A 13,326-nucleotide genomic window follows, 5' to 3' on the forward strand; every position below is an offset into this window, starting at 1 on the left:
TCCAAGCAAAGTTCGTCACTGAAAACCTGAGCTTTAGCCATGAAATATTATGGAGTTACTTAATTTGCGTTTGGGGGAAGGAAGACCTCTCTAGAAGCTGGTGTTTTAAGTATCTTGATTTTAAAATGGGGACTCCTATACCCTCCCTAGTTCACAGTTGATGGGGAACTGTGTATTCACTATATGTCACTTGGCTGTTTTCTGTAAGACAGGATGATTTTTTTTTTTAAACTTAAGTTCCTTCCAGTTACAAAGTAGATATACATATTAGGTTAAAAGCATTTGTTGACTATTACTGATTTATTTAAGACTAAAGTACAACCCTAATGTCCTATTCCTGTAGCCAGAAGCTTATTCTCCACAATCAGAAAAACAGGCAAATTAAGCAGTATTTTCACTTTTTTAGAGTAGAATAAAAATAGGGATCAACAGACAACTTCACACCTGATTCCAGGAGGAAGTTTGGGTTGTGTGACTGCTAATGTTTTTCCTGAAAAAATTCCTTTATCAAATGAACACATGAAAAAAGAGTGGACAGAATTAAGACTTAAGTTTGTGAGAACCTCATCTAAGAAAGGAGGCAGGAAAAGACATGGAGGGTTCCAAAGATATTTCTTCCCACAATTGTAAAGGTTGAGTGCCTCTGTCTCACTATGATGCCAGATAGACTGAAAAAAGAGACAACCATAATCAAGAATACCTCTTACCTTTTTTTTTTTTTTTTTTTTTTTTAATAGATCAGGAGGAACTCCAGCTCCTTATTATAATTCAAGGCTGCTGGCTTGAAAAACAAACACTCTAATTACACAATACTAATTTCATTTAAAAAACACACCTGCAAAATACAGCAAATGCGTCTGTAAATGTACTGACATTTACAGCTGAGTGGTGGCCTTCCTCTATTTATAATTAATTTTGCATTACTCTTGATTTCACATTGAGTAGCAGTATTAAAGCAGAATTTTCTTCTCTAAGTTTCTGAGCTAATATTGTCTTGTTAAACTTAAACATCTGAAGTGCATATGGTTCAAATGGAACTTGAAAAGTCGTAAGTGTATAGATCTTTCCAAATATGTACATTAAATAATTAAAAAAAGAAAAAGAAGAAAAATTTGAATTGCCTTATATTTATATTCATTTATATTTATCTAACTGCACATAACTGTAGCTCCCTTCCTACAGTGCTATGATTTAAATTAAGATAATAGAGCTGAATGGTTTCAATCAAAAAAGTCTTGAGAAAAATTTAGCCATATGCTTTTATTGGTTAATAGTTCCTTGAGCGAATGGTTTGGTTGGTTCATTAGTTGGTTTGAGGGTTTTTTCCATATTACTTACATGTTAATGCATACTGATCAACTTTCAAATAAAATCTTTCAAAATTAATTAAGGTAACAATTAAAAGGCATCTACTTGGTTCTGAAATAAGCAACAAGTTCAATTTAAAATTGATACCCTGGGCATTCTGGGTATCTATTAGCCTTTGGTTTGTTTTTCTTTGCTTGTGTTTTGCTTTAAGAAGAACATATTATAACTTTTTTCTTCTTGCTGCCTGATTTCATCTTACATTAGTTGTTTAGGTCTGCTTATATTTTAGGTATAATTTGCCCCTTTTGAAAAGGCTTGTATCTGACAACTAATGACAGAAATCCTACCCTAATGTACAGATGGCTACAGTTAGATGAGATAAACCCCGGTATGAATCACAGTTGTTTCTTAGAAATATATATTTCCATAATCCTTCTCATTTAATAAGTACATGGAAGAATATGGCAGAAAAACTTATGAAAATCAAATGTGATTGGCATAGTACCTCTTGTTCCTTTGATTTCACAGAGGCAAACTTAATTAAATTACAAATTCTGAACAATTGGACAATTATTTAATCACGGATAACTTGTTGCATTGGTGTGCTATTGCAGATGGGATGTGCAAAAAGGCACCCTGATCAACATCAGCTTTAAATGTGTAGCTGGCTAAGTAATACATGCAGCTGGAACTGTACTTTTTGGAGTACAGTAATAAAACATATGAACAAATCAAAGGGTGAAATCGCTCTATAAAACTCTGCTAGGTTCTAGTATCCTTCTTTCCCCTTTGTGGTTTCTTTTTTCAATGCAAAAATTCTATTCACATGCAATTGCTGTGATTACCATTTTGCAGATGTTATATACCACACCAGATTAAAGTAATTTAAAGTATAAACCTTATATACAGAAGGCAATATGTAGACAGTGTTAAATTAAAGTTATGGGTGTTATGTTTTATTATGTTTAGATCACAGCTCAAGATATGAAGATACTGAGTAAGTAAACAAATCAAAAGATGTAACTGATGAATATTTAACACTAAAACTTGAATAAAAATAACCATTATGGCAACATTTCTTTTATTATTTCAACCTCTTTTTTAATTTTCTCTGGTCAGAAAAAAATGCACTAAGAAACAGATTATAGAGGTACCTGAGAGTGCCTAATTTTGAACGTTTTAAAATGGAACAAATTTAGTAACATATTTTCTAAGAGATGCTTGAAATCCACTTACCTGGTACTGCAGTATTGCAGACAGATAAACCTCAATGATGTGAGGTAGTACAAGCTCAGAAATAACAAATAAGTTACATGATTACATACCTTAAGAACATCTCCTTGGGCTAAGTGAAATGTTCTGGCAGAAATATTGATTCCTTTCCCTGCTTGTACCTGAATGCTATAAATACATTCATGGTTGTTTTCATAATTAAGAGGATAATTGGGGGACAATAAGATTCCTTCATTATTTGTCGTGGAGGCTCCACATTCAGCTGCAATTAAAAAAAAATGTTAAGGCATATTTTAATAGAACACCTAAATACTTTTAGTAATGGTGATAATGGTAATGTTAATGTAACCTAGTTTAACATTATTAATGTTTATTAATATCTAAAATCTAATTTTAAGTATACAATCATGACAGTGATTGGAGGCTGCAAGAGTATTTCTAAATTTCAATACTTTAATAAAAGTATGTCAAAAAATTTAGAGAGTTAAAATCATATTAATGACACATTTCATAATGGTATTGTTTTAAAGGATCTTCCTTGAATTTTGGTGTATTGGTTTTAACTTCTCCAACACTGAAATTCATAAAGACTTGCAAATTAAATGAAAGTAAAAGAATTCTATAAATTTATATGCGTATTTATTTATATATACATGCACATGCATAAATATATATATATGTAGATACATGCATTTTCACATAGATTAATGATTCTTTTTCCCTCAGATATTATTTAACCATGATAACCAACATAGTCAATCATGTAAATTACAGTAGAAAAATAGTTATGTTACATCTACCAGATAAATATAGAAAAAAACAATTTCAATAACATAAAAGAAGAAAAACATAACTCCTGGAGGAAAAAAAAAAGTGAATTAAATTGGTTTAAGAGTAAGACTTAAAAATATAAATAAGTATTTTCAAATAATACTATTATTTCAAGAAGTAAGCCTTATAATTCAAGATTTTGGCAATTCATTTAATCATCAAAAAAAGCCTGGAAATATAAAACACTTTTGACAATGCTTCATTAGTCATTATTAACTAACTTTCACTTCCTATCATATATTGGACTATATGCATAATTTTAATTAGGTAACTTTTAGCCTTTAGTTACCAGGTATTTTAAATAGACACTAAGAAACTTTTATAATCCTTTGCTTCTCTTTTTATTTAGTCTTGATATGTGGCCATTATAGTGAAAGTACAAGAGTATTTCCTCTCTTTTTAACAGATTTAGATTAATTTTAAATTTAACTGTAACACTAAATTTTCTGGTTTTATGGTTGTTTTCAGGATTATTTCAATATTTTTGCCACTTATTTTACCCAGTCTCATGAGAATGCATCACATTTATTTTAACCTGGGAATTTAACTGATTTATAATTTCACAGAGTAAGTAATGTTGTTCTGCAAAACTATGCAATAATCTTAATAGTTTGAAAAGATGCTTAAGCAAACTACAGTATCTATTCTAAAAGCTTTTAATTTTTATTAACATTATTATAATTCCCACCCCAGACTTGTTCGAGCAACATTCAGGATATTGGAATATATATTTTGTATATGAAATTTGGACAGCAATGACAAAAAAAAAGCCCAACTTGATTAAGTACCCTTTCTGTATGCAGCTAAAGCAGACATTGCACAGAAAGCCAAATAAGGCACAGAACAAAGAACAAATGCTTGATGACTACATCTAATTCACTGATATGGAACAAGTACCCAAATAATTCAGGTGATATTATTTTGTACTGGAATAGCTGGATACACTTAATCTAGGCAAAAGTGGAAAACCTTTTAGTCCACATGATCACATCTATCCTTTTATTGCACTCTCAAGTAAATGGGTATTTGCTATTTCAAAGATGCATAGGTCACTTTGAATTACAACAGAAAGGAGTAAGATGATCATAATTTCAAGACTGTGAGATATCCTTTCCCATTCCAGAGAGATAAAAAAGCCAAAAGGCACAAGGTAATTATGGTATTAGGTTTATCCATCAACTCTGGGTTATGTCAGAACTATAATTCAAAGCAATTTTTTTAAAATCTGAGCACAGAAGTCAGCTAACTGTTAGGACATTTTTAACTACTGTTTTAGAATCAGGCTAAGTTTTCTGTTAAAAAGAAGGAAACTTTTTATGTCATCATATTTATCAATATGACTTTCTGAATTTAGAGAGAGAATATTGTGTTCCAAGTTGTGGATGTCCCATCCCTGGAAGTGTTCAAAGTCAGGTTGAATGAGGCTTTGAGCAACCTGATTGAGTCAAAAATGTTCCCGCCTATGGCAGACAGATGTACTACATGATCTTTACAGGTTCCTTCCAACCGAAACCATTATGTGATTTTTTTGTATCTTGTGTTAGCAGACAAGAAAGCTAGTTTAGCAACAGCAGTATCGAAAACCACAGTATAATAGAATTTCTCCCATTGCATCATCACAGTTCCATGGAGGCACACAGTCCAGCCTACAACAGCTGCTTCTTTTGTACACTTGTCAGAGGAATTCCGACAAAATCAACTGTTAGTTCCTGGCTTCTCTCCTTGCCTCCTGTCAGTGCAAATTATGTCTTAAAAAGCCACAACAGAACAACTAACCACAAAGTATCAAGCACATACTCACAGAAAAACAGGAGTTAGGATTATATTTCTGAACAAGTGCTAAATCAAACTGGGAAGGTCCACGATTAATATTGTAAGGTGTTCCAAACTGCAGCATAGATAGTTCTATCTGACAATCTCCACTCCTATCTATAAACATGAACAGGTGGCTGCATTTTTTAAAATCACATGGAACTTCATGGAACTTACAGTTTCCTTCTATTCTATAATTAATACTAGAGCAAAAATAAGAAGAGACCCTAATCGTTCTATTTGCATTTAAGTGCTAAAAAAAGTGTCAGGAAAAGTAATGTAAATAGAGTTCTTAAGTTTAAAATAAATCCAAATATTAAACACATGCAATTTTTTCAAAGTGTTTGGAAAATAATTTTAAGGGGCATTATAGTGAGTAAAAGAGACTTAAAAGGAAAACCAGGATAAAATTAAGGGAATATGTGTAAATAGGGAAACATAGAACAGAAAAAAGAAGTGACAAAACAGTATTTCAGAAGTAAAGGAAACATTACAGCGGATCAGAGAGTCTGTAGCCATTCTTTAAAGCATAATTAGAGCTGTTGTCAGAACTTACAAATATTTCTTTACTGAATTAATGTTTCATTTTAGTAATATTCCCTGTTCAAAAGAGATAAAAATCAGGTTGCTTTATTTATAAAGTTTTTGTTTCTTTAAAAAGCTCTACTTGTTTCAGCTGAAACCTAGAATCTACCCTACACACTTTTCTTTTAGGGAAAAAAAAAGGAAAAATATTCCACATCCAGATATATTTTCACAAAGAGTTTAATTCAGCCTAATATGAAGTAGAAGGATGTAACAGTAAGTGAATTACTGAAGTGAATTACTGTTTCCAGACTTTGGCAGAAATAATAGATTCATTTCAGTATTAGAAAGGAAAATAAACAAAAACCTCAAAGGAAAAATAATGAAAAGTAAAACCTTCTATAACAAGATAATTACAATAAAAGATTGTTATGCTTTTGGCTATGAATGTATGTTCATTGCACCTTTCCATAATAAAACAGATTAATTTTAACTGCTGTTTATTAGTGTATTTAAATTCTGTAATCAAGCAAAATGTCATTGTGATCTAACCAAGGAATGAAATTTATCAGTTTGAACCATTTGAATACACTTCTTCAATGAATTGAATAGCTTTAAAAAAATAATACAATAGGAGAATATTGCAATATTTCTCAACAATTTAGCTGATTAAATGCTCACCATAAATAATTATCAGTCAAAAAAACATGATGTGCTCCTACAGATCAAAATTCAGACAGAATGAAATTGTTTTCTTCAATACGATCCCACAGAATCAAAAGGTAAGCGCTACATCTAGCAGTTCTGTACTTTGAAAAGATGGTATCTCTTGGTTAGGTATCTCTTGTGTATTGCAACGGCTTGACTGGGCAAGTAAGCAGAAGCATTCTAGAAAGGATTTTATCTTTAAACAACTCTGTATTAGATTGTAAATCAACAGTTACTTCAGAAACTGTATCTAAATTCAGTGCTCAACAAAGGGTTTCTTATAAAGCCGTTTGTCTTCAGATGTTCTAGCTCTTCAACTGAAGGCTAGCATAAACCAGAAAACAGACTCTTGTCAAAACAAGGCAGCAAAATGGACAATAACACAAAAATTCTGAAAGGATTAAGTGATCACTAGAGCTTTATTTCTGTGAATAATATGAGTTATAAGGTTATGACTAGTTTTCCAGGCAGTTTTTATATTCTGACAGGTTAAATACAGGGAACCCTATGCTGATGAAAAAAGTGAAAAGAACATTGTCTTCTTGAATCAAGAAGAATAGTGGATTTTCCTTTTATTTTACATTGTTCCAAAATACAAGACTTCCTTTCATATAGACAAAAATGATTAACAGAAATTTCTTATTATGTATCTGCAATACATGTATCTACTTCCTATCTGATCTGAACATCAAAAGATTAATGTATCTATTTGTGTATTAAAATTATTTTCAATATATTTTGCAAATAATTTTTTGGCTGCTTTATGACTACATTATTTATGTTATAATGAAAGACAGTATTTCCAGATCTGGGAAGATCCTGTATTTATTTCTACATCAATGGCCAAATGGCCAATGGCCAAATACAAAAGAAATCTTTCTTAGAAAGAATTACTTACATTATTAATATTATTTTTCATAACTGATTGCTCCAGCTGACAAGAATGGGTAGGAGTCCCATATACTTTAAATAATGTGCTCCTGCATTGCAACTGATCAAAGGAGGATGAAGAAATAGCATGACAAATGAGCTTCTGCATTAACATTAACAGGGCAAATTGTATTAAAAACCCCACATTCTATATCAAGAGAATTTAAAGTACCAATGTGCATGATTTTCCTTTAAAATAACTTAATATTCTTTTAAAAAACACCACCACCAAAAATATCCCACAACATGAACAACCAAAAAAACTCCTCCACAAAATAACTAAGGAACTGCTGGAACTGTTGGAGCTTAGTAAAAATTTGCACATAGGGAACAGGGACAGTTAAAACTTGATGAAAAATATTAAAATACATAAGAAACATTAAGAAACTTCTTATCACATTCTAATGCTATTATACTAACATGTGGTGAGACCTCAAAGACTGTATTTTGCTTTTTTTAGGAATCCTCTACCGAAGAAAATAACAGACATATAACATATTCACACGATAGAAGAAATATTTAAGAGAATAAATTTACTTCTGACAAAGAGAAGAAAGTTTATGATTCATTTGTCCTGAGATGAATCAATGACGTTTAGAAGTGGATATCACAGTCCTTAAACTCAGAATTCATGCTGCCCAAACAGTCCACATATGAAAAGAAATCTCAAAGCTAGCAAAAGGACATTGTTTTCAAGCCAAATATATTAAAAGCAACCTTTATCTTTAATTTTATATATGCACAGAAATGAATGGAGCTATGCAGATGCAGCAAGACTAATGGCATATAGAGTAAGATGCGCAGAGGTAACTAATAGCTCTCCTGCTGACTAAGGAATTTACTACGGATATATCTGTGGTAGAACCTTCACTTCCTTGGCTCCGTATTTATGCATATCCAGTGAACACTGAATTTATTTTTCTCTCATACAATATAACCTTTCAGACATTTCTGTCTGTTCTAGGTGTTTTTTGAAAAGCACCTTAACTGAAGCTTGGCAAAGAAGATACATCAGTGAACACCTTGGCAAAAATCTCTACCAGCAAAAATTAATGTACAGTATTATCTGAAAAGTATGCAACATGATATAAATTAATGAGTTTGCCTGTAGATTTTTTATGGTTTTTCTCTGTTTTTTAAAATTGCAAGGTGCATAGTTCCTTAAAAATCTGTAAGTCCAGGATTAGAGACTGTTTGGGATCTACTGACAAGAATGAACAGAAAATGTTAAAGTAGCACAGAAGAAAAAAATTTTAAAGTCAATGTCTTCCAGGGAAGGTTTAGCAGTCTGGAAAGAAATTGTATGTCCCTAAGAAAGCTAAAGGAAAAGACTTGACACAGTTGAGAAGCTATGAAGACACAGATTATTTTACATAGACATAGAAACAATTATAGTCTATAAACGACAGTTATAGTGAAAAGTAATACAATTCGGCTATTGGACAGCCTTATAAGGAAAGCAAAAACAAACTGGAAGAGGGCAGGGGAGATTAAAAAAAAAAAAAGGCATAAGAAATCCTGGCATAATAGAGACAGCTTTCTACATTTCACTGAAAGGAAAAGCAATTCCAAGAAAGAAATGTGTGTGCTGAATATGAACACTGCATTTGGTTATATTTGAATATAGCATGAAAATAACCCATTAAACTAAGGAATTACAGTATTCTAATAGTTCTTTAACCATCTTCATTCCATTATTGATTATAAGAAAAGTTTAATTTTATCTATGTCACTATTTTTCCCTTTAAAGCAATAATAATTGCTCTTGTTTGTTCCTATCTGTAACACCGTTACAGGAAAATTCTTGTAAGCTATCCATGGCATTGAAAATTTTAAAGACAACTAGGCAAAGACATCTGATCTCCAAATGGATCGGAACATTTCAGAGGCACTATAACCCTATGAAAACAACTCCACATTCACAAACTTAAGATGATTCTTCTGCTCTGTATTACAAGCTGGAGACAAACCCCTAGCATATTAAGGAAAATGTTGATTCCTTAGGACCACCAGAGCTTAGAGTTTGCCTTTATAAAAAATCAAAAGTGAACAAGCATTCATACTTACTGTAGGTATTTTTTTAAGAAGTGATTACTTAGAGTCAAAAAGGCATTTTCTTTTCACTGTCCATGGAAATGTTCAAAGCAAGCAATTCAAAGATTATGGACTCTTTTCTGTCGTCATTAGATACATCCATTTATTACAACTTGTACTATTGGCTGTGTTGTAGTTACTTGGTAGCAACTCATACAGAGCGTTTTAGATTTGTTAACCGAAACAGTGTGGATAACACAGCAAAGTTTCAGTACCATCAAACAGTGCTTGCCCAGTGAGTGACTACAGACATCTACCCCAAGAAGTACTGCATCATATGTTGTACAAAAAGTGGAAAATCTTTATGCTTTTTTAGAAAAATCCTTTCTAAAACCTGTTCCAGGACAACATCAAGTGCAACTGAATTGGGATAATACCATCAGTTGAGAAATTCAGCTTTAAAAATAAAATATAAAAATATATTTTTTTGCTACTTGAACATTACTTTTCCATTTAATAATTCCTAATTTCAAAATTTCACTTTTTAAGTCTTAAGTCAAATTGTTTGAAAAAAGAATATCTTCATAGATTGAATAATAACATTAATTAATAAATAACAAATATTAACCCATCTTCTAAATAAGAAAAGGAAAGTAGGCTTCTAATTCTCTGGCAAATTATTTGGTTTAGAATTATGATTGACTACTCTGTTTCAAGACCCAACACATTGGCCTTCATTGTATCCAGAAAGTGATGCTTGGCCTTCCATCAAACTTCTTCTACTTTATCTCTCTTTCTTGCATTTTATTCTTGTGTTGACAAGCTGAACACAAATTCTGTGTGCAGTGGTTAGCTCCCAATTGACGTTGTACATATGTGAAAGTGCACATGATATCAGGAGCACTAAATCTCATTAATCATTTTGACAAAAAAGCCAAATATGAGCAACAGTAATGATACATAAATTTTGAATCTAATATAAGTGATCAACAGCAATTTCTATTGTTGTCTTGTTTGAATTTCATTATTATGACATATAAATTAAGCACAAGATTGACAAAGGCTGGATACTTATGAGGGGAAAATTTCTAATTAAGTCATTCTAGTTGAGACTATCTTTTATTTTCAAAAGTAATGAGAAAACATGTTGACTAGAAAAAAAAAATATTCCTTATACAGCTTTTCTCTTTCCGCCCAACAAACAAACATAAATATTATTTTTCTATGTCATGAAAGCTATATAGCAATTTTTTTTTTCATTTATGCTGCTGTGGAAGTTTCTTTTTGCTGATAATTTACCAATTCATTTTCAGTATATTAACACTTCCAGAAATTTATTACTGAAATTTAACCTGTCTTCTCGACTGTGCACACATTCATTATTATTCTTATGGCTAAAAATTTATCAACCCCAACACAAAAATAACTTTTATTCATCCATTGCTCTGAATCATCTTCTAAAACACCTCTTCTGTAGGTACACATATAAATGTTGCTAATGTGTATGCTAAATTCATAATTTTCCTTATACCAAGGTAGGCATAGGAGTGGTTTGGACCTAAAAACTTTGATACAGTAACTAACAACAAGTAAGAGGAAACACATAATCAATCCATACTTACTGTGCAATTAACATCCGAAAGACATTTATGTTTTACTAACATACAATTTAGTATGAAAAAATAAAATGTTTTAAATGCACACTGATAGAGATGTTTTCATTTATAAACCTTTCCATACAGTACATACTCGTTAACACATTTCAGCAATATATACTCTTAAATAAAAATAATGCAGACACTTAAGTAACTGTCCTACTTTTTAGACATCTTACTGTTTTAACAGTTCTCAACAGGACTGAAAACCAAATAATTTAGAAAGAATTCAGCTCAATCAACATTCTTTAGCCATTTAAAGCTAAATTTCTAGTCAAAGCCACACATACAGGCTACCTCTACAGTGAATGGAGAATGCTAGGTAGGAATCATCAGAAAGTGTTTCTTCTCAGTTATCTTAGCTACCGTTTTAAAACCAGAATAATTGTTCTAAGGATATTCTGAGGATATGGTTCTTACATAGGATGCCCAGGTTGACTGTACTCCTATAAATGGACCTAGTTTTATGAAATAAATCTGGTCTAAGTGTTCTAATTACAATTTTATAATACAGATATCACTTGGAAGCTTGCATTGATGAAAATATTTGATTACTAGATATCTGAACTGGTAAATGCTGATTTAAATTTATACCCAGATTTCCTAATCTGTTAATCAAAATAAGAAGAGTAATCATTGTGCCCTCAATTTGAATTGCTTTCAAGTCTAGACTATGAAGTCCACTGATAGTTATTATACTAAATATATTAAAAAAAAGGTTAAAAAAATTGACTAAGGAGATATGGAGAATATGAGAGTACATTAAAAAGAGGTGTATTACCATGCTTTTCCATGCTGTAAGTCTGCAAGTCCATGGACAATGACTACACATACAAGCAAATGAAAGCAGCTGACCACGTACCCACACACCTTGGCAGAGGTGCACTCCATACTCGTCGTCCACCACCAAGACAAATAACCTCTGAAGCTCCTTCTAAACGATATCCAGATGAACAGGAGAAGGTCAGAATATCTCCAACTCCAAAATTAAATCCTATTCTGTTACCAAATTGTGGGATCCCAGGATCTTCACAAGGTTCGAGATTGTACTCTGAAAACAAGAGCAAATCAGCTTGAATGAGAGCAACGTGTAATCTTACAGTCTAGTAATTTCTGTAATTTCCACCTGACTATCAATTCAGGCATCAGATTTTAAAACAAAAGTATTGGGTGAATGTTAAATTGATAATTATACTATTTCAAAAAGTAAGACAAATTAATACATTCACAATGTTTTAAAGATGCATAACACAACATGATTTATCATTCTTTTAAGAGCCATAAATAACTCAGATAAATAAACCAAATTAAAATGTTGGCACAACAAAAACTAAATAGTTGATACTTGATCTTATCTGGAATTTCACTAACAGAAATTAGATTAATTCTGTTTTCCTCCCTCACTTGCTAAAGTGTCTTACAGTTACTGCCATCTTATTTATCATGTAGCACAAATGTGTCCTTTGCCTCTATAGAGGCACAGAGATTTGCTTGCTTTGAAATTATTGTGCTTAGGAAACAATTTATATAATATAATTTTTCAGTATATATATTCATAAAAAAAATTTCAATTTTTTTTTTCCTTATATACAATGCAGAAAAATCCCAAAAAGCAACTTTTTCAGGAGCCAGGTATTACAGGTCTTTCCTTACCAGAGAAAGAAATATTAAATCCTTCATATGATATTGAAAAATCTGAAATAAAGCGCAACTGAGCCCTGAAATTTCCATAGAGACCAGCATTGATTGGTGAAGGAAGCTCTGAGCCAGTCAGACGTGCCAGCGGCTGTGTGAAACTGCCATTCTCTGTTATTAGTAAGTAGTCATGATGATCCTCCAAATGAAACGTGTAGAAGGTGAACTGCACACCTGTTAGAAAAAGTAGAATTAGATTTACAGATCACCCTATTAACATCCATGTAACTAAGCCAAGGTTAAAATTCATGCATCTCATTATGAATCATCATTTAGAAAATGAAGATAATCAAATTTTTCAAAAACTTAGTATCTTTCCTGATTTTAGAATTAAAATATCTTTGCAGCAGGTTTCATTTTGACATCATCTTTCACTTTTGCCTTTATCTGCAATATGGACATCTGATTTATAGAATTTAAAGATATATGTTTCCATTTTGGTGTAAAATCCAATGATGCACTATGTATGTTCAAAACTACAAACAGTTAATGGCAGAATAGAAAAAATAAACCTTATTTCTTACAATCACCAGTATCCTTGAATAGCAGAAGTGAAAGGAAAGATTATAAAATATATGATATTAAATTCTAATGG

At 31.6% G+C, this 13,326-nt stretch overlaps 1 protein-coding gene across 1 annotated transcript in view; it reads right to left on the minus strand.

The window, feature by feature from the left end:
- Positions 1-13,326, minus strand: part of CSMD3 (CUB and Sushi multiple domains 3) — a 611,488-nt gene that overhangs the window by 213,158 nt on the left and 385,004 nt on the right. Inside the window, 3 exon segments of the mRNA XM_032131786.1 lie at positions 2,634-2,803; positions 11,899-12,087; positions 12,690-12,905. Of these exon segments, the coding sequence (XP_031987677.1) occupies positions 2,634-2,803; positions 11,899-12,087; positions 12,690-12,905 (575 nt within the window).

This window comes from Corvus moneduloides, chromosome 1 (genome assembly GCF_009650955.1).
Source record: "Corvus moneduloides isolate bCorMon1 chromosome 1, bCorMon1.pri, whole genome shotgun sequence".
In the NCBI taxonomy this organism is placed as follows: domain Eukaryota; kingdom Metazoa; phylum Chordata; class Aves; order Passeriformes; family Corvidae; genus Corvus; species Corvus moneduloides.